Genomic DNA, 23,449 nt, shown 5'->3' with positions numbered 1-23,449 from the left:
TATACTTACATTTGAGACCCATGCATAAAAAATCATTTCAGAAAACACCCTACAGAATGTGTCCCATAAGTAACCCTTGCATGTCTCCCGAGCGGGGTCCAATAACAGCGGAGAAATGTTTACATGCTTAAGAACTATATGGTCCCGACCCTTATGTGCCACCCGAGTTGTGTCAACATATTTAATTTATTTAGAATTTTGTTCATGTTGTGACTAATCAGAATCATGTAACAATCCATAGAGAATGTTTAGGAATGCTCTAATAAATTTTGTATCACATAAATAAACAAGTGCTCAAATGAGTGTGCGGTCATTTAAATCTATTGTTAAATATGTAGTAAATATTTTCTATCAAAACAAATGAAGTCAGAATGGTTCATTGTCATTAACAAGGCTAGTAAATCACGAGAAAGCGAATGCCTTGGCAGTACAGTCATGGGAAAGTACAGAAGCCGAAGGTAGCAATACATTTTCCAGCAGCATCAGTCACAACTCTCCAATTCATCTATTCTTTTGTCCCAATAAATTTGATTGAAACAATTAACTCTCCACAGCATTACTCTCTCTAGTTGATAACATAGCAATACATGAGAATCAATTTGACATTGACCCTCAATAAAAAATTGAACCACCCATCAATACCACTTTCATGTGGGAAACAAAACTCAGACGATTCTTCCACAGTTGTATGATCCATGAACTTGTGTACAGATTTGTGTATAGATATGCAATAAATAATTGCCCCATATGCACAATTAGATATATAACAAGGACCATTTAATTCACATTTGGTGCAGAAACAGCAGAATCATGTATCTCAGAATTAAGTTGGGACCTCTTGCTACAGGACTCCTCACTCTCAAGTGAACATGTTCTCTTGCTATCTGAATCCTCGTTGCTTCCTGCTAGAGCCAGCTTGCCGATTATCTGTTTCAAAGACACTATTGATCATCAACTTGGAAGCAACCACAATTAATTCTAACATCTAGTTTTATATTCTACAAGTCTTTTACTAGTCAAAAGACTATCAAGGCTTAATCCTTATTCCATTCAGCTTCATAAGTAGTCGAAAAATAACAGAGAGTGCGAGTCTTAAAATTGATAATATATATATATATTCAACATAAAAATTATTAATTGAATATTTCATGATGTTTCAAATTGAAAAAGAAATATGATGTAATTTGAATATATATATATATATATTCAAATTACATCATATTTCTTTTTCAATTTGAAACATCATGAAATATTCAATGAATAATTTTTATGTTTTTTCAACTCTAATTTTATTTTTATTAATACAAAAATATAAAACTTGCCTTATTTTATTTTAAATATAAAAGTAAAAAAACTTTTTCTTTTTTATTTGTTATAAAATAAATTTTTATTTTTAAATTACTCCGAATAAAACCCTAAAACAATTCGTGTACATATATCTAATTCTATAGATGCCAAGTGGGCAATAGCTCCAATCAGAATAAGCAATAGCAAAACCAGAAGAGGCAAGAGTGTGTGTGTGTATATGTTGTTTCTCTCTTTACCAGTTCTCTCTCCAATCACATATATAGATATGAATATATATTTATATATATATATGTCAAAGACCAATTAGGATTTTCAATACAAGATATAAACACTTCGCATGTATAGATACATATATACTATATCAAATATTTGGAAGGAAAGAAAAAAGAAAAAGAAATAAAAATCGGAAGGTGGGAAAAAAAATTTGGAAGTTATTTTAAATGAAAGTTATTACAAATTTCCCAGAAAATTTTAATTCATTAATAAATTTTTTTTTTTTAAATCTTATCAAACTATTAGTATTGTGGCCGTGAAGTATTCAATTATTATTTTTAGCGTTTTTTCAACTCTAATTTTATTTTTATTAATACAAAAATATAAAACTTACCTTATTTCATTTTAAATATAAAAATAAAAAACTTTTTTCTTTTTATTTGTTATTAAATAAATTTTTATTTTAAAATTATTCGGGCCAGCAATTCATTGATACTTGTTTGCATTTGGGTTTTCTCTTTCTGCAATCACACACACACACACATCTATATATCAATGACCAATTAAGGTTTTCAGTAAATGACAGAGACACTTCACATATACATATACATATATATCAACGATCTGGAAGCTGAAAAAAAAAAAATTAAAAAAAAAAAAAAGGAAGTGTTTTTTAAATTTTGGGTTGGGTTCGGCTTGAGTCCGAGTCCAACCCGAATTGTCTGGGCTTTGAAAAATACCAACCCTATTTGGGTCTAATTTGTGAATTTAAAATCCCAAGTCCCAAAAAAATTGGGCTAGGCGCATGTTAGGCTGGGTTGGCCCGCCCAAGTTGCACCCCTAATATTTATAGATAGTATTGGATCACTACTTGGGGATCTCAAGAGGTGACATTAAACAATCGTTACTGCCATTTTTGTGAAGACTTCATGTTTTCACAATGGCATCATCTATGTTGGCAAAAGAATGGGCTTCAAGAGTCACATCTGCACCAAACAGTAATATTTGTTTATCAAATAAATATCTAGCCAATGCTTGTTAAAGTTTTTGGATCCTTCTTACCGCGTTCAGTGAGGAATCACTTTGTTGTTCAAGCTCGCGTAATGTTTCAACCGTCATCCCAAACCATTCATCAATCCAAGAAAAACAATTCCGATGGCTTTCAAGAAAAAGTGCCCTTTCACCCTACAAGTAGTTTAACACAATCAACACATATCTCACAATCTCTAATGCAATAGACAATTTAAATCATTATAAAATATTCCACCGATAAAAATCGGTGAAACATGTCAATACATCTAGAATACAGGTGACTAGCCCAATCTGGTTGCCCCAAGATACATGGCTTTTGTAATCTTCACAAAGATGTCACAGGATTGGAACATTTTCATTTCAAGAACATATGTTTACATTGATTATGCAAAAATATAGGTGTGAGAAAGACATGGATATTTTCAGCCTTAGCAAAAAAAATTGCATCAGAAGTCACATGCAAGAGGTAATACCATAAGCAGAGCTTGTTCAATTCGACTACTAAATCCCCAGTATTGAACATCTACAGTCACCAATTTATATGCTGTCATAACTGGCTCACACCTATCCTGAAAATATCATACATGCATAAAGTCAATAAATTATCAAAATTTTCTTAAATTTGTACATAAATTAAGTCAAGCTTTGCAAACGGTTCCGTCCATCTGTTCAAAATTCTGTTAAAATTACAAATGGTAAGTAGATGATCACAATAACTAATGTGCAAAATTTTCGGCGATAACATCAGGATTCAAGCCACCTAGCATGAGATTGAAACATAAACTAATTCTAGCGTTTGAATTTTGGAAAACGTTAACTTCTCCTTTTCTAAGGGATTAAACAGATGCCTTAAGCAAACAATAGCTGCAACAACAACAAAAGCCAAAGCTACAATCTCAAAGAACACAAAACTACTTTCCACTTGCATGGACTAATATACTTAAGGGGCTTAAAGTGTCAACTAATTTAAATCTGTACCTATGAAGTTGAAAGGTCTTTTCTGTGAGTAAAAGAATCAAGGCTTCAACTATGTGAGCAGCACAACATGACAAAAACCAAAAACCAAAAAGGAGCATGAAAACGGAAAAATGTGCAAAACAGAACAGAGCTAGTAATGCCGTGTTCCTTAAGGACAATGTATAATGACTCCCAGGTGCTGCGAGAAATCAAAATTCAGCAACAATCTTGGTGTCGCTATCGTGATTTTCTATTATTTTTCCTCATTGAATTCATTTTAAAGTAGATTGGAAAATCCCGAACACATATCACCAATTTTCAGTCTAGAAGTTGATTGCCATCATTCATCAACATGGAAAGTAGTTGTATGACACAATTACACCATTTCAGTACTCCTACATTAATAGTTGTATGAGACAATTGCACCATTTCAGTACTCCTACATTGATTTACCAACTTCCATGCCATGTTTACTGGTTTTCAAATGCAGGACCATATTCAAAAAGAAGAATGAAAAGAATCATTTACAATAATTCAGACACCAACATTGCAGCTGGGATGATGAGATGCATACTTAAAATCCCAAGAATACTATAGTGGAAGTGAATAGCATGACATGTCTACAGCTAAACCGAAAAGATTCCAAATTCTCATAACCGGCAGAAACAACAAGATATACAGATAGATGCATCCATAAAAATAATAGAATAGTCAAATTACTGGTAGACCGATTCTGACCTGCCATCCCTCTAAAAGTGGACCACGGCCAGTCCTCCTTGATTTGAATTTCGATAAATCACTAGTGCTACTTCCAATCATGTAACTCCAGTAGTCCCTGGTAGCTGAAGCAATATCAATAATTTCCACCTGCCTGGCTGCTAGTTGTTCTTCGCTAAGACCATGAACCTAGACAGTCAATATCTCTGCTTAATGAGGTCAGAAAATCAACTACACAGAAAATTTGCATATTGGTCTTTTTTCAAAAAAAAAAAAATCTTTTTTTTCCCACAATATACTTCATGTTTATTGAATAGTTACAGAGCATTTAAATGTTAATGTCCATCCAAGTCTATGGATCTGAATGAAACATAACTAAGACCACAAACAGACAACTTACATTTTCCGAGTGTCCATTGTCAGCTTTATGAACAGTTTCAATGGTCAGGAGAAACTTGGTCAAATAAGGGCACTGAAAAAATGCAGAACAGAAGACTTAGTTATTCAGCCCAAAAAACTTCCCTATCCACAAAATAAACGTTGGGCTTGAACTAAAAATGACTTACCTTAATTACTGCATAATGTGCCATTCAGTAGCAGATAACAACAAACAAAATTACATCAGTAGAAGTTCCAGGAGAAGCATATGATACAAAGTGACAAACAATGTAAATAAGACAAACCTGATTTACATCTTGGATATGCATTCCAGGCTTCCTCCTGCATGATGAGTGAATTTGCTGGTGCAAAAGCAGTTAGCCATGCAGGAACTTTGCTGCAAAATGTGGATCACCGAACAAGAGAAATAAATTTAAGTTGAAAAATGATACTCAAATGTCAAGAGCGTTCTCCTATGATCCAATTCAATAGAAACAGCAACTACATAGGGATTAAAAAATTATCTGACTTGATCCATGCCACAATATCAATGATCACACACTCTAGATGTAGAGATAACACAAAAACAATGTCACGAAAACTAAGTCATAGAATGGATGATGAAAAAAATCATTAAAAAAAAAAAAAAAGTCATAGAAGATGAAGGGAAATGAAGTGAACTGTCGGCGAAATGAACCTGCAATTTAATAAACAGAGTAAAAGTTCATTGATACCGTGAAACACCATTACACAAAGGAAACTGGCCAAATATTATTTCGAAGAACATCAAAATCTGAAATGCGCTAAAATGTTTGTCCTATATCATTTGCATTTGCAACACTGTCAACCTACAACTACCCCAGGCCCAGGCGCAGACACGTGCTTTTATTTGTAATCAAAATGGAATCGTCATATCTCTGCACCTAAGCATCTTTAAAGCTGATCTTGGATGGGGCTTCACTACAATGAAGAGATTTAAGGGTTTTCTTGTTTCTTTTATAAACAAAGCCATTTGCATTCTCTCAATTCATCTATTCTTTTGTCTCTCTTCTTTTAGATGTTTGCTTGGGTTTGTTGAGAATGCTATGGTTTCACTTTGTATTGTGGTGTTATCCTCCTTGATCTTGTAATGATTGCTAGATCAATAAAAATTCATTTTGCTTGTCACAAAAAATAAAATAAAATAAAATAAAAACCATCTTCAAAGCTACATTATTGACTGATATTGACACGTCAACACGACATCTTCGGCGATAGAAAGAACAACATTGATGCTATCATGATTATCATCACAATGATGTACATAATATTGTGGGTCACAGTTGCATAAGTTATCCTTTTCACCACATCTTTACCATTTTAAACAATCGCCATTGCTTTACCACAAGCCTTCCATACCGTTTTCCAAGGAATCCATTTATAAGTTCTTCATATGTTAAATAAAATGTTTTTATGTAAAAAAAAACAAGTTAATAGAACACACACCATGAACACTTTTCTTAATTTCTAATGTCAATTACAATATCAGGCAAACCCATTGCAATGGTAGGTAATCAAATGAATAAAATTGAAATAAGGTTGGAGATAAATTGGGATCAATATGAACACATAACAAGAGCACCTACATAAACACACATGATGTTTGAACAGAAAAGTCCAAGTCTTTCATATTGGTGCAAGTAAATTGAATTTAAAATTCTAAATCACATATTGCTCCAAATTACCTTTGCAGACGATAAATTTTCGAGGTGTATTGACCTTTTCCAACTACATCATCTTCAAAAGTTCTCCTCTCTAAGATCTCCACCCCTTCGGTGCTTGTCGTGCTCTCTTGCTGCATTTTCATCACCATATACATCTGCGCTATTTGATACTGCAATTCATCAAGCCCACTTAGCAAACAGAAGCAGCTCTGTGTTTTCATTTATATGTTGTGTGTGTATATATTATATATATCATTGTATAAGAACAATATATTTGTTGAATTCATTGAATTGCTATACCTCATCCAACGACACTGGCATGACAATTCGACTTCAGAAAAATCCCCAATGAAAAGAGGTGTAGGTTAAGGAAATCAAAATTAGAAATAAGATATAAAAAAATGAGAAAATTAATAAGTGAATAATTTGCATCCATATATTCCCGGAAAGAAAAGAATAATAATATAACTTCTAACCATTATAATTGTTTTCTGAATTAAAGTATAAGTTAAAACTATGACTTTTTTTTTTTTCTTTCCTTTTTTGGTAACCTCGCCGTTTGGTTACCAGGAAAAAGAGGGGAAAGTTAATATGCTGATGTACTTGGTGAGTTTTAGTTATGAAAGCTCTGGTTCAATCAGTTGAACCAGTTGAGCTATATGGCGCCAATTTGAGTAAATCTTTTCGGGCTTGGCCTTGGACTCCAGAATAATGAAAATTTCAAGGATTTTCATAAAATCTGAACTTCTTATTTTCCCAAATTTTCCCAGCAACCAACCACAACAGCTAAATAAGGAAAAAAGAGCGTGAATTTTGTAAGATCACAAACAAATATAAATTGTAGTAAAAGGATACAATTCCTTAATCTGAACCATTTTTGAGGACGATGATAATTCGTGCAAATAAGCAGCTTCAATGGAAAACTTATAGACTTGGGCTTTAGAGAAACTGTTGATGATGATGTGTGTATATATATATATAGATATAGATATGTGTGTGTGTGTGAGAGAGAGAGAGAGAGGAGGGCTAATGTAATGAGTAATGAGAGTGTGGGTGAATTTTAGGAAGGCGATCTGATCTGAGTAAACAACGCGTTAAGAGGCGTTTGGAAGATGGATTTGGATTTTATTTTGACTTGTGGTGGTGGTGGTGGCAGCGAAGGACGTTGCGCGTTGGCGGGGATGCGTAACGCGGACGGCGACCAACTTCCATCAACTAGGAAGATTCCGTATCGACTTCTTCTCCTCCCTCTTTTTGACAGGCCTACTTTTCTTTTCTTTTCTTTTGTTCAACGGAGGTTGTTTGGTCCACGTGTTCTGTTTATTGCTGGAATAACCAAAATAATAATAATAATAATAAGTAAATGATAATGATAATTTAAATACTTAATTATGTATGGGAAAAAGGAAGTTATTTAATAAATTTCCCACTATATATTTTTTCTTTTAAAAATAAATATATATAAGTGAAAGGATAAATAATTTGTATTCCTCTAAATCAATCTATTTTTATTTTTTTTCCTTTTGTTTAAATCAGGTGTCTAATAAGAATTTTTATTTAGTGATGAATAAAGACATATTTTTTTTTCTTTTAAAGTGTTTAAATCAATAACTAATAATAATAATGATTTGAGACTTTTTATCATTTTTCTTAAAAATTTATACCAAACATGTTATGTTATTTTCCTTTATTTTTTATTTTTCCTTCATTTCTCACTAACCAAACAGAACCTATAGGCTTCCCTTGACTAATGGAAAGAGGATTTGGCTGCTTACTGTATTATTCTCCTCTCTTTTTCTTTTCTTTTTTTTTTCTTTTTTCTTAGCAAAAAAAAAACACACTCCTTTGTCAACTTTCACCTTTCATGTTGAGCCATAGAAAAATACCACTGTGATATAACTCTAGATTGTAATATTATGCTAATTTTTTATTTTTTTTTCACCAATATTATGCTAATTCGGATAGTTACTTTTTCAGGTGAATATATTGGAATTGAATTTAACAATTCACCGTCATAAATTGTGTCTTTTCTTCTAATTTAAGTCAGATTTAGATTAAAAATCTCAATCCAAATTAACCTTTGGTTCATGTGTTTTGCAACTGGAATGAACAGTGACAGTGCTAGGAATTTATTTTACATGTGTACATTGAACATTATAAAAAATGATAAAAAAAAAAAATTGCAATAAAAAATATCAAAACCATAAAATACAGAAAGTTAAAGAATAAGAAGAAAAATAAAAGGTTATTGTACGTGTATGAAAAAAAAAATTTAAGAAGAGAAAAATATATATTAAAAAAAAAAAAAAAAAAAAAAAAGAGAACAAAAAAATAAAGAAAAATGAGATAACTTTGATGTAAAAGGAATACAAAATTTTTTGAACAGATCAAATAAATTTGAAGAAGAATAAGAGTAAAAGAGAAAAGAAAAAAATGATTAAATAAATATTTAGATATTTGAAGAAGAATAAGAGTAAAAGAGAAAAGAAAGAGAGGATTAAATAAATATTTAGACATGGAGAATTTTAGGGTGACATTTTATAACATTTCACAAATGTTTATTCATAAAAGAAAATTTAAAAAAATCACATGGCTATGTTATTGTGAACGAATAAGGTAAGTACTATGTTGTCCGAGTTGTTGGATTGTTCGTCATGTTTAGGAGCTTGTGTTCGAATTTTGCACCCTTCGCCTTCCACTCTTCTAACAACTAACCACTAATCATTAACATTCTAACCTTGAAAAAGAAAGAAAAAAAAAATCATGAACGAGTAAGAATTTAACCTAAACTCCAACTTTGGTTAAGAAATTTTGTTACAAGTTTATATTCTATAATTATGATGAAACATTTTTGGGATCTCTTTTTAATGCCTAATATCCTGTAAACTAATTAATTGAAGAATTAAATCTTTAAATAAAATTTTTAAAAAAAAGGGTTAAGTTCAATTGGTAGATTTTTTAAGCATATGGATAAATTAACCCAAACTAACCAAAGGTTACCCCTATTATTTGGTTGGATTGTTTTTTGTGCACAGGAATAGGATAGAATGGAATGCAAGTGGGAATGAAATAACCATTCTTATTATATTGTTCTGTTATAAATATGAAATGTGTAGGAATGGAATGATAATAATCAATATATTATTTGGTTGGACCAATTTATAATTTAGAATGAAATAAATTTCAAATTGAATTCTCCGAAATATCCCTCTCAGTAACAAATAAATTAAATTAACAAAATGACATTTTTGTATTTTTTTAAAAAAATAAATGGTGGTACTAAATGGTAGTCGAGGTGGAAACTGATAGTTGTGTAGGTGGTGATGTTAGTGTTGGAAACGTGTTAGTTTTAAAAACTTTTCGAGGGATTTAAATTCATAGTTCTTGATTCATTACATAGAGACAAGTTTTATGCAAAAATAAAACATGATGTATCATTCAATTAAAAGATTGAATACTTACATCAAGGTTTGAGTAAACCTTAGATCTCTCATCTAAAGTGAATGTTCTCGCTTATTGTAGATCCCTTAACAAGATGCATTCTCCTTGGATCTCCATCTTCTTGGTAATTGTTCTGCCTTTAGGAATCACTCATATGCCTCCATGAATGACATTGGAAAACTAGGCTTGTGGGAGCCTCCATTAGATGAGAACATAAACCCTAATTTTCTAGAGAGAGAAAATATATTCCTTTTTCCTTCTACTAAAAATCACCCCTAAAATATACATAGACCATGTATATTTATAGGCAACATAAAGGTAAAGAAAATGAAACAACTAATCCTTCTCAATCTCTAATTCACATGTCTCAAATCTAATATGATTCCAATATCAAGTTGGGCTATGAGTGAGAATCCATTGGGCCTATTATTTTATTGGCTACAATGAATTAATAATTGGCCCGGTCCATGGACCCAATTCAATTAATTCATAAATTAATTTCTACTCCACTAAAAGAAATTAATTGAACTCCAATTAAATAATAAATAACCTTTAAGTCAATATTGCACTTTGACCCCTCTATGCATAATTAGTTATCGGATAAATAAAGCCATCAATCCGACTACTTAATTAACATATTTATTTTGGTACCTTTGATTATTTCTGACTCGATCACAATAAAACATTTGTTTGACAAAAATAATAATTTAAATAAATAAATATATAATAAATCATTTTGTCTAAAAACATACGAAGGCCTTCGAATTTACTTTGTGATCAACCATAATCAATACAAAATAAATACAAGTAGTAATGATGTAAATATCGAAAATATAACCCTCTAACTATTAATTACATAACTACCCAAAGTGTCGGTCTAAGGATCCCGAAGTATCCGCCGAACAAATCAAAGTATTTATTAATTAATAAAAGAGTCTATAATTTTCTCATGCTTAAGAGTCAAATGCTATGACGGTGATAGGGAGCAATTGCATACGACGGCTCTCGCAATATATCTCAACCTAATGCGGATCCAGTTCAAATCTTAATTAATTATGAGTCCATCCATAATTACTGACTATGAACCATTTATGATTACTATTTATATATCATGCATTGATTGCCATCACATATATATATATAAATATCTCTTGTAATCAAATGGACACTATCAATTCTATAATGAATCGAAATATAATACATTGAATTCACCAATTGTATAAAACATAAATATTTCAGAAACGTCAGAACATATGTCACTTTAATCCAAACAGGAATTTGCTATGCCAGGGCATATAAATCTCAATAGCTCCCACTTGCCCTCATAGCCAATTCAAATTGCACCTAACTCCAATGTTATCCAGATGATGATCAAAATTATTGATCAATGACACCTTTGATAATGGATCAACAAAGTTGTGTTCCAATGCAATGTTCTAGCTACAAGTACATTTTCTTGCCGGACAATATCATGTTGAACATGATACTTCCTCTTAGTGTATCTTGTTCCTCTATAGAACCTTGGGTCATTGGTTTGGACTACTTCTACACTATTGTCGCAATATAGCTTGATAGGTAAGCTAGCATGCTCCACAACCTCTAAATCAGTGAGATCAAACCAATAGGCTTCCTTTGCCGCCTTTAAGGCTGCAATATATTCCACCTGCAGGTTTGAGTCAGCAGTTGAAATCTGCTTAACAATCTACCAACTGATTTCCCTTTCATTAAGTGAACATACACTAAGTCATGAATCTCATAATATCTACTTCTGATTTAAAATCAGAATTAGCATACCTGACTAGGACCATATCATCACATCCATTAATGAGTATGATATCATTGGTTCTCCTTGGTACTTAATGATATTTTTCACAACAGACCAGTTATCAAGTCCACGATTAGACTAATCTCTACTGATTATCCCTACTATGTAGCGGATGTCCTGTTTGGTATAGACCATGGCATATATGAAACTCCCATATGCCAAAGCATATAGTTCCAGTCTCATTTGCTCAATCTCCTCTGTTAGTCTTGAAAAACTACTTACTAGAGAGAGCAATCCATATCAATAAAGCAAGAACTCATTCTTTGAGTTATGCATACCAAACCTAGTCAAAACTTTATCAATGTAGGATTATTAAGATAAGCCTATTTTCCTTCTATCCCGATCTTGCAAAAGCTTGATCCTAGGAATATAGCTTACATCTTGAAAAATCCTTCATTTAAAAGTAATTGAACAACTACCTCTTTATTGATGACAAACCTTCCACATCATTCTATATGAGTAGGATGTCATCAATATATATAGAATCAGAAAAATAATGGCATTCCCTTGTACACTCATAATTTATTCACTAAGAAATCTTCTGGTATCTTTTTGTAGATTAACTTGCCTTCCATAGGAATCACCCTACTAGAAAGTTTTACAAGATCCCAGAATTTATTAGAATACATAGATTCCAACTCTGATTTCATAGTAACTCGCCAAAACGATCTGTATCCATATCGGTTCACGCTTCCGTGTAGCTTACTGGGTCCAACTCATGTTTAACAGGGATGTCCATAACGGTCTCACCTAAAAACATGATTCTGTCGGATTGGATGATAATCCTCCTACTACATCAATGTACCGATGCAGGAATCTGTGTACTAGATGATGCTAACGCATCAATAGGGAATTCATCTATAATTCTAAATCTCTATACTAAGTGTGTTCATTTGTGGTACATCTGGTACTCTTACCATATTCTCTAACACTATGCTACTAGGTATGTGATTCATAATATGATTCTCCTATAGATAAAAATTGAGTGTAAACAATCCACTTTTATCATTGAGATCATAAAATAATCCGTCCTAGTGACATTTTAGAGTAGCTATCAAATCTATCATGCGTATGATCTGTTTCCAACTTACTTGTCCATATCAAGCGCACATGTGCAAGACTACCCCATATGTGCATGTGATTCAAACTAAGATTTAGTCAAAAACACAGCTCAACGGTATTCTTGAGACAGACTAAGATGGAATGCAGTTCATAATACGCATCGATATCATTAATGCTAAACTCTTAAATGAAAGAGATAATATGGCATAACTGATCATAGATCTAACCATGTTAAGTGGAATTCTGTTATTCCTATTTGACACCTAAATGCATTTAGCGTCAATTGCGGAAAACTGGTACACAACACCCTCATTGACCATCTAGTCTTTGCACTATCCAAAGAAATACTCATATCCTTGATCAGATCGAAGTGTCTTGATAAGTTTACCTAATCTGTGCTCCACATCAGTCTTGACCCTCTCGGAATATACCAAAAGTATAAGACTTTTGTCGCAACAGGTAAATTTATCCAAAACGTGAGTAATCTTGCTTGGATGTTCATTAGACCACACGTGTCAGTATGTACCGACTCCAATTGTCCTTTATGTCTATTTCATCTGGCTGATTAAGCCCTAAGAGTTATCTATCCTTCAAAACAGGGTTCACAAGTTTGGATTAGGCTCCTCTGCCTCACCAGGTAATTAACCTTCTTTGACCAATTTTTGAATCTCATTTTGACTGATTATAACCCAAAAATAAACACTAAAAATACAATGAGTCAGGAATAACAATTTTTCTCTTAACATTCAATCTAGAATATGCAACATTAGTTTTTACATCTTGCAAATCTTAAGAGTTTGTGATTATAGTATATTAACCATCTTTCAATGCACCAAAAGTAATCGCATATCTATTCAATTTTATAAAACCAGTTTTACAAAATAACAACACAGTTTTTATAAACCAAAAGTGAAATAAGAATGAGATTGCGTTTCACTTCTGTGCATAAAGATAGTTCTCTAATACTAATATCCTCATACTCTCTAATTTCAGTTGTAATACTCCCACTGACTTAACTACAACCTTGGCATCAGGTCAAAAGATAAATATATATCCATATTATCAAGGCTTCTGGATTCCTGAAATCCTTACAATAAATTGCAAACATGTTTAGTGGCTCCAGAATCTATCCATCAGGAATTAATAGACGCAACCACATAACATGGCTCAATGATTAAATATATATTTTCCTATGCCACGTCATTGCTTAAACAGTTCGTCCTTTAGTGTTTTAGTTAGCGACAAAAGAAACAGTTTTCTTCGCCCTCAACATACACTGCCTTATTCCCTTTAACCTTTTTGAATACCCATGTTTTGTGCTAGCCTAGTCCTATTGTCATCCTTCTTCTTTCCTTTGCCCGTCCACTTGGGCCTAGAAGAAGATGGTATAGACTAAGTTAGATTGATAGGAACGCCCAAACTTTTGATTATCCCTTCATCTGTTACCAATTCTATAAGAATATTAGCGAGTGTGAACTCAAACTGATTCCTTATTTAGTTCACTCTAATAGAGTCAAACGAGTTTGGTAACAAGGTAATAATCATGTCAACTTGAAATTTACCACCCAAGTCAGCCCTATTGATCTCCAGCTAATTTTAAATAATAAACAATCATTTTTCAAAATTCGATTTCATACTGGAGTTCCTTAGGCTATCTTGATGCTATTCAAGTCTGATATAGTACTTTAGCATACTCTCTATCTAATCTCACCAAAACATCTTATTGACATTTAACATGATGCTTAAAGAAAATAAAATAATGTAAATGTTAGTTTTGGAGCGTATTCGAGGTAATCTCTAGAATATTGCACCAAGTCATCTCATTTGCCTTATTTCACTTATTCAAAGCATTAATGTTCTCTTGGATATCTTAAAGTAAAAAGAATTAGATTTTAGGAGTAGTAAATACATTTGTACCACCACGTTGTGAATAAAATATCTAAGTTCCTTTCCCAGTCAATATTAATGAGGTCCAGTTACATTGAATATGTAAGCACGCAGATAAAATGGATTAGACATAATTAGTTTGAATATAAATGCATTCATACAATATGCAAGGTGAATTATTAACCACATAATATAATAAATCTTAATCGAACAAGAAATCATTATCATTATTGGTGAACAATCCCTTTTAATTAATGCGGGTCCCTCAACTCTGTAGCAAAATAAATCAACCAATCAATATGTCAATAACTTATCCTGTTGGAGGAGTTCATTATTACTATTGTTGAGATTCATCTACTATTAGGTGAGCACTTCCATTAAAATAGTATGTGGGTCCCTTAACCACTGCATGAAAAATCGGATAACCAATACACCAATAACTTATTCGGTTGGCGAAATTCATTATTGCTATTGGCGGACAAATCCCATCATCTCCATATCTCTTAAGACAATGCCTTGTCTATCTATATGAAATGATTCCCGATTATGTTTAACCTTTCTAAAATCACCTAGTGTAGACCACTCCGTTGGGGAGCTAACACTATTGATTTTAGATTGAGTGTATAACATTATTAATGCTCTTATGAAAAATAAAACATTAAAGATCTTGTCATTATAATCTAGACTCTTTAAATCATGCGTAGGGCCTTATTTTTAAAGATCTAATTACAATGAAAATTTAATATTATTATTTTCATGAGATAACCATTCTTGTAATATTAAGACTCTTCAAATCATGCGTGGGGCCTTAATTTTGAAGATCTAATTACAATGGTTTTAATAACGAAGGCCATGGGGTAATGTATAAAAATCCCCGCTCCCACTCAATTTTTAATCATTCATAATTAGGGTTTTGAATTTATTTATTTACATGATATAATGCATGCAAAACGTCTTTATTTTAATCCAATTAAATTTAGAAAATATTTAGACTTTAAACGATTCACTAATATTTAATTTGAAGCACACTTTAAAAATAATTTACAAAAATAATTTTTCGTTTCCCAATAAGTGCTCTCAAATTAATTAGTAATCAAATCCAATTAATTTTCATAGTTTAATTAATATAAATCAAGTCATTTAATTAAATATCATGAATCCAATGCATGAATAATAATAATAAACAATTAATTATTCCATGCATCAGTTAAATAAATAAATAACAGACAGAAGCAATTTAAATGGTCAATGGATTCAGCTTTTAACATTTAATTGCTCTAATAACTGCATGATGGTCTTCCATCAGCATGAAAACACCCGCAGGAGGTTGATACGCGCTAGGAGAAGCAAAACGAGGCTTGAAACGCACCTGGAAGGTCATTCACGCGCTCCCACGCGCCTCTGGAGAGTCCCAGTGCGTGCCACGCGCTCCCACGCGCTTACACGCGCTGGAAAGATGATTCAGTGCATGCCACGCGCTGCCACGCGCTGCCACGCGCGTGGGGAAGGTTCCTTTGTCCGGCGCGTGTTCCTCACGCGCCGAATGGTTGACTTTGTCTGGCGCGTGTACCTCACGCGCCAGAATGCTGACCTTGTCAGCGCGTGTACTTCACGCGCTTTTCCATTGGCTGTCCTCTTCAGTGCACCATGGGTGCTGCTACACTGGATTATACGTCCATCTTCCGGCGCTGTCCCTCGCCGCCGGCATTGCTCCGGTCGCCGAAAAATCGCCGAAAAATTCCAGAAAAATCAGAAAAATTCCCAGAAAATTAAATTAAGCCTCAAAAAATTCCAGAAAAATTCGGAAAAATTCCAGAAAATTACTGAAGCATAATTTAACCCTTTTGGACCTTCTTGAAGCTTCATAGCATCCTTCGATGAATATTACATGGCTTTAAAAAATATATTTACAACTTGAAATACAATGGGAAAAATAAATTACATCATTGAACTTTCAAACGGTTAAATCAAAGCCTTAATTACATTCATCCAAAGATAAAATTATATTAATTTAACCTATAAGCTTCATCCATGGCCCAACCATACATCATCATTCATTCACAATTATTCATACATCATCATGTATCAATATATATCAACATATTAAATCATACATCAACATACATCAATAAAAATATATATGAATATAATTTTGGATCCATGAATGATGATTTTCATAAAATCATGATCTCTAGTAATGAATCAAACCATACTCTGATACCACTGTTGGAAACGTGTTAGTTTTAAAAACTTTTCGAGGGATTTAAATTCATAGATCTTGATTCATTACATAGAGACAAGTTTTATGCAAAAATAAAACATGATGTATCATTCAATTAAAAGATTGAATACTTATATCAAGGTTTAAGTAAACCTTAGATCTCTCCTCTAAAATGAATGTTCTCACTTATTGTAGATCCCTTAACAAGATGCATTTTCCTTGGATCTCCATCTTCTTGGTAATTGTTCTGCCTTTAGGAATCACTCATATGCCTCCATGAGTGACCTTGGAAAACTAAGCTTGTGGGAGCCTCCATTAGATGAGAACATAAACCCTAATTTTCTAGAGAGAGAAAATATATTCCTTTTTCCTTCTACTAAAAATCACCCCTAAAATATACATAGACCATGTATATTTATAGGCAACATAAAGGTAAAGAAAAGGAAACAACTAATCCTTCTCAATCTCTAATTCACATGTCTCAAATCTAATATGATTCCAATATCAAGTTGGGCTATGAGTGAGAATCCATTGGGCCTATTATTTTATTGGCTACAATGAATTAATAATTGGCCCGGTCCATGGACCCAATTCAATTAATTCATAAATTAATTTCTACTCCACTAAAAGAAATTAATTGAACTCCAATTAAATAATAAATAACATTTAAGTCAATATTACACTTTGACCCCTCTATGCATAATTAGTTATCGGATAAATAAAGCCATCAATCCGACTACTTAATTAACATATTTATTTTGGTACCTTTGATTATTTCTGACTCGATCACAATAAAATATTTGTTTGACAAAAATAATAATTTAAATAAATAAATATATAATAAATCATTTTGTCTAAAAACATACGAAGGCCTTCGAATTTACTTTGTGATAAACCATAATCAATACAAAATAAATACAAGTAGCAATGATGCAAATATCGAAAATATAACCCTCTAACTATTAATTACATAACTACCCAAAGTGTCGGTCTAAGGATCCCGAAGTATCCGCCGAACAAATCAAAGTATTTATTAATTAATAAAAGAGTCTATAATTTTCTCATGCTTAAGAGTCAAATGCTATGACGGTGATAGGGAGCAATTGCATACGACGGCTCTCGCAATATATCTCAACCTAATGCAGATCCAGTTCAAATCTTAATTAATTATGAGTCCATCCATAATTACCGACTATGAACCATTTATGATTACTATTTATATATCATGCATTGATTGCCATCACATACATATATATAAATATCTCTTGTAATCAAATGGACACTATCAATTCTATAATGAATCGAAATATAATACATTGAATTCACTAATTGTATAAAACATAAATATTTCAGAAACGTCAGAACATATATCACTTTAATCCAAACAGGAATTTGCTATACCAGGGCATATAAATCCCAACAGTTAGAAGGCAGTTGTGGTGGTGGAAGGCAGCGGTGGTGTTGGTGGAAGGCGGTGATAGTATGTGGTGAAAGGAGATAGTGGTATAGGTGGCGGTGGTGGAAGCCAATGGAGGTGACTGTAGTGGTGATGGAAGGTAGTGGAGGTGGCGGTGGTACAAGGCAATGGAAATGGTGGTGGTTTTAGTTTAGTGGTAGGAAAGGCGATTATAGTGGTGGTAAAAAGCGGTGGTAGTAGTGATGAATAATGACGGCGGTGGCGGTGGCGGTGGCGGTGGCGGTGGCGGTGGGGAATAGTCAAAAAAAAGTTCCCAAGTAAATCTTTTTAAAAAAAACCAACTTCCCAGTAAACCTTTTTGCCGGATTTGTAAAATATATGTTCAATTGTTGAAAAATAACACCACCTGATTGGTCAAAAAAGTTGTGCGCTTCAACTCACTTCACTGCAGTTTCTTTTATTTATTTCTTTCATTCTTACTCCTCCTCTTCTTCTTCAATTTCCTTTTTAATTCTCTTTATTCAATCAAATCCTAAATTTTCCCCTTTCAATTTTGTCTTGTTGCACTGTTTAATTTAATTTAATTTATAAGATTTAATATACCGGTGAGTGCCATTACGGGATCTAGAGAAAATCAAATTTGCTGCATAGCTAAAGTTTGTAAATTATAATTGAGAGTTTTGAGTTGTTGATCAAATTAACCAAGGTGTTTAAGGGAACATGTTCATGGTGGATTGTCTGAAATGCACTTTTCTAACTTCATGTATGGTATGATTTCTTTCAAACACAATTGTAAACTACAACAAAAAAAAATACGATGTACAGTTTATGAACACAGAGCCAATCATTAATCTGATCAAATTATATACGTTTCCAAAATGCAATTCTAAACACTTTTCTGAAAATATTGTGATTTTAACAGTCATTGATCATTCAATTGGTTTCTCCAAGCACATAATTTCAAAAACAAATAATAATAAAACATAAACCAAAAACACAAAAGATTTATCATAGTTGGGGCGAACACTAGGAGAAATTAGTATAAATTATACTGTAGTTTTTAAGTAAGTCAGCACCAAATCGACGCCTTGAGTATTCCAATCTCAAATTTATAATCTCAAATCCATAGCATGAATTCGATACTTGCAGACATAACATTATTGTCGTTCATCCAAACAATTGAATTTTCCAAGTATTGCTTATATATTACACAACTTGTAACTTTTTTGAGTTGAAGATTCAGAAAATGAAAATACTGCTTACTACCACCGTCAACACATACATACAGCCAACTTCCCTTCAAAATTAAACATACAAAACACAGTTCTTCCCATCTAAAACACACAGACCCCTTAATACAAAACAAGAAATCACATTCTTCACAATCCTAGGGCTTAAAATTCTACCGAACTCGGAGAAAATCTTGGCTAGAAATGTATCCGACTAGGCTGTGCCTTCTCCATTCTGGTTTCACCATAGGGTTCATCGTTGTCCATCTTACGATTGTTCCTAAATGCTGCAATGGCCACCACATAAGCGATAACGAGGATGATCAACACAACAATGTTGATGACAGAGACCTTCCTCCAACTCTTCTTCAGAGTCGCCAACACGCCGGCTTTGCAAGAGTCACAGGAGTAGCAGAGCTGCGCTTGGTCATTGCTCCACTTAGTACAGTCAGGGTTGGACCCGATCACTCCGGTCCAAAAGGTCTCATTCACGTAAGTATAGCCACAGTCTGTGGGGGGCTTGCAACAACCAGACTGTACAAACACAACTAAATTAAATGCTTTGTTAAAACAAAATTGCTTCTATTTTGTCATGTTTCAAGCAATATTATACAAAATAAATAAATAAATAAAAATAAAAATAAATCATCATTATTGATCTTTTGATTTCAAAATATTAGTAATTTATTCAGCACTCTTTGATTGGTTAAATCTCAGCTATAGAAGTTTTAAAAGAAATAAAGTTCTGATTTTTATCATATAGTATCTCTAATTTACCCATTTTTTTATTAAATGATTATAGGATCTAGACTTAAATTGTAAGATATAAAATTAAAAACTTTAAATTGCATTCATTTTAAGTATTTTGTTATCATAATATTGTTTTGATAATTAAAGTTTATAAGGTCAAACTCATAGCTTATTTCATGGTAAAGAAACTAAAAAGAAAAATACCTTGCTTAAAATGGAAGCACACGCAATGCTCAAATAATGACAAGATCGACTTGGTCAAATAGATCAATATATATATATACATATATATATATATATATATTCTCTCTCTTTTTGCATATTAGACGTGATTTATGAGGTGACTTATGAGAAGTGAACTTTTTAACGGGACATGTAACTATCTCCTTTGAGAATTACTAAGATACATTTGTAAATTTATATTTTTTTAAAATTTAAAGAATATTTTATGAAAAGATATAAAATATATTATTGACATCTGATAAGTGAATAAATATTTTGAAACAATTCAAAAAAAAGAAAAAAAGACAATTACAACTAAATGGAGGGGGTATTTATTTTTTTATTTTTTGTTCAAGGCAGGTTAATATTTGACCAACCCATTTTATTTGTTCATATTAATTGTTGATTTAGAATTTGATACAAATTTCATATCAATTGGTCGACATCTAGTGGAAGGACCACCACTAATACAATAGAGCAATAAAAAGGGAATGATCATGGTAGCAATCATTCATTTATGCCTGGTACGTGTTGGTTGTAACAAACTTACCGTACCTAGTAAGTTGTCAGATAAAGAGAGTAATATCCTGTTTGTTAGCCAAGAAAAAGAGAGAGAAAAAAGAAAATTCAGATAGGAAAATGGAAAGGCTTGGGGCTGCAAAATGCCAGCTTCAATTCTCCTCATCCTCTGTTGTACCTAAACCCTAGGATATTTTATTATAAAGGAAATCAATTGCATCACGCAAAAAAGCCAACCCAAAAGGTGCAGAAATTATTCTCATACTTTTGATTTTTTTTTTTTTGGGATGAAAAAGACGGTTCTCTTTATTGGATGACAATTGGGTATGTCGGCGATGGGTCTGTGTGTATCATCACCACGAAAGCAAAAAGCTTCTCCATAATAATACATGACATAAAAGCCCAATTATATAGGATAAATTACTAATTAACGCATAAATAAATTTATTAATTTTATTTAATTTTTATTTGTGTGTTAATTAAGAATCACATCTTTTCGGACCATGTACTATTTACATATAATAATTAGAAAAAATGATTATTTAACTGAATTTCGTAGTCTATTTGTTAGGCCATACAAATATGTCTCGGAATTTTGGTCCAACAGTTAACATGTAAGGTGATAAAAGTGACTCTTTTTTTTTTTTTTTTTTTTCAACCATAAAAGTAAAAAAATTACCTGACCTATATGTGCTAAGGTAAAGTAGCCAAAACTAAAGCTAACACTGTAAGACCATTATTCTTAACGACTCAAACTTTCAATCTTTCTTATAAAGAAGAGAGGTTAATACCATCCATATTAAAGGCTTTGTGATCCTATAAATATATTTGTACATACTTTTCATTGCATTAATTTTAATTATTTAGTCCTTCCATTGTAAAACATTTTTTTTTTTTTTTGAAAGGGAGTATTTTATAAAAGTTGATTATGTATTTTATGGTATGCTCTTACACTCGAACCAGAAAGAGAGTCCTAGAACGACACCGTCTTGGACCTTCATTCAGACAAGCCTGCCTGAGTCGAGTACAGTAGCATCTAGTCGCAAGTGAAAATACAATTATACCCATCATTAATTTTTTTTTAAAAAGGCATAATCATTGATCCACAACCACTCCAAATGAAGAGTGGGCAGCTCATCCACTAAAAAACAGATCTAAAAATGCCTAATCCAAATCTCTCACTAATCAAATACTACCACCGTACTTGTATATATAATATACACATAAAAATCATTATCACTTTTTGTAACCGTAATTAGTGACACTAAAAGAATACTATAATATGAAGAGATATATAAGAAATATAGTATATGATATATATATATACACGTATATTTTTTGGGGTTTGGGTACTTGCCTGAACAGGGCTGAGCTTTCTGAGGTTAAACATGTCAACAGTTTCAGGCACGCCATTTAAGCCTCTGGCCATTTTCGCACACACCTTGGAGTCCCTAATACAAGAGCTGATCTTGCCCCAGTTGCTATTACTCGCTACGTGCTCCTCCAGCCAACCCGAGTAGTCCTGCAGGTAGAAATCCTTGTAGACCCGGTTGTCGACGGATCGACCCGACCCCTTGTCCGTCACCGCGTAGGCGAAGATCACGAAGCCGATGAGAGCGGCGATGATGAAGAACATGGCCCACAGGTAGAGGTACATCAGGAAGGTGTTGCGGTAACACGCGCCGGCGAATCCGGCCAGCGAGACCACCATGATGGAGACGCCGATCACGATCAACGGCCACTGGAGGAACTTCATGCAGTCCGTATTGTCCGCCCTGCTGCTCAGCCATATCCCGCCACCCAGTATGGGAACCGACAGCAGGAACGTTAGGAAGTTCAGTAAGCCGATCAAGTGGTTGCTGGTTCTCATCTCTCTCTCTCTCTCTCTCTCTCAACACTTTTTCTCTCTCTACTTCTCTCTTATCTTGTTTGTGTGTGGTTTCTTTCTTACAACTCTACCAGTTAAAAGCACTACTAGCAGTAGGTTAGCTAGATGCAAAAGTATATACTTCTGTAATATATAGAGAGATATTTATATAGTTGATATTATATGCGGTGGGCCCTTCATGGGACGTGTTGTTGGGAGCGGTAAAAAAAAAGGGAGAGAAATATTCGCCATAAAGTAGGGATAAGTTTAATTTTAAAAGATTAAAGTATCCTTTTGTGTGTAATATATATATATATATTTTCTTGGAAGGTACGTAATTCAAGTGAAATTGAATTTGAAGGCTATTTGGTTTACTAAAAGGTATGGTGGTGCTTTGTGTGAGAATGTTATCGATGTGGTTGAGTGTGTAAATTCATATTTTTAAGAGGGAGTGCTACGAACTATGTGTTAACTTAATGAGAATGGTTATATAATTGGTTTGGTTTGGACTTTGGATTGTTTTATATATACTTGACTTTTGGGTGACTTTGTGTTTGAGTGAAGGTACTGGCCAAATAAAGAGGTGGAAAGATCATGTGAGATGCTGTGTCAGAGCTGGATTTGATTTTTTTTAAAAATGAAATTTATTTCTCTCTTGTCTTGTTCATTTATGACAAGTCAAAGTGATAGGATCTACAATC

General features: G+C 32.9%; 2 protein-coding genes across 2 annotated transcripts; both read right to left on the bottom strand.

The window, feature by feature from the left end:
* Positions 1 to 363: 363 nt before the first annotated feature.
* Positions 364 to 7,570, bottom strand: LOC132269524 (uncharacterized). The gene is made up of 10 exons (XM_059770756.1): positions 7,164 to 7,570; positions 6,609 to 6,639; positions 6,330 to 6,478; positions 4,911 to 5,002; positions 4,794 to 4,801; positions 4,628 to 4,699; positions 4,249 to 4,416; positions 3,027 to 3,122; positions 2,584 to 2,706; positions 364 to 927 (listed from the first exon to the last, which is right to left on the bottom strand). Exons 1-10 carry the CDS (start codon positions 7,181 to 7,183, stop codon positions 778 to 780), a joined length of 909 nt encoding a protein of 302 aa, XP_059626739.1. The 5' UTR covers positions 7,184 to 7,570; the 3' UTR covers positions 364 to 777.
* Positions 7,571 to 19,254: 11,684 nt separating this feature from the next.
* On the bottom strand, positions 19,255 to 22,900 carry LOC132269523 (tetraspanin-3-like). Its single transcript, XM_059770755.1, has 2 exons — positions 22,239 to 22,900; positions 19,255 to 19,924 (listed from the first exon to the last, which is right to left on the bottom strand). The coding sequence occupies exons 1-2, from the start codon at positions 22,749 to 22,751 to the stop codon at positions 19,589 to 19,591; spliced, it is 849 nt and encodes a 282-aa protein (XP_059626738.1). The 5' UTR covers positions 22,752 to 22,900; the 3' UTR covers positions 19,255 to 19,588.
* Between the last annotated feature and the right edge of the window lie 549 nt (positions 22,901 to 23,449).

The sequence above is a fragment of the Cornus florida genome, unplaced genomic scaffold, assembly GCF_030987335.1.
Source record: "Cornus florida cultivar Cherokee Brave unplaced genomic scaffold, ASM3098733v1 CherokeeBrave_3.0.0_Hap2_Chr08, whole genome shotgun sequence".
Taxonomy (NCBI): domain Eukaryota; kingdom Viridiplantae; phylum Streptophyta; class Magnoliopsida; order Cornales; family Cornaceae; genus Cornus; species Cornus florida.
Note: the sequence above shows the minus strand (reverse complement) of the source record. Positions and strands in the feature narration are given on the sequence as shown.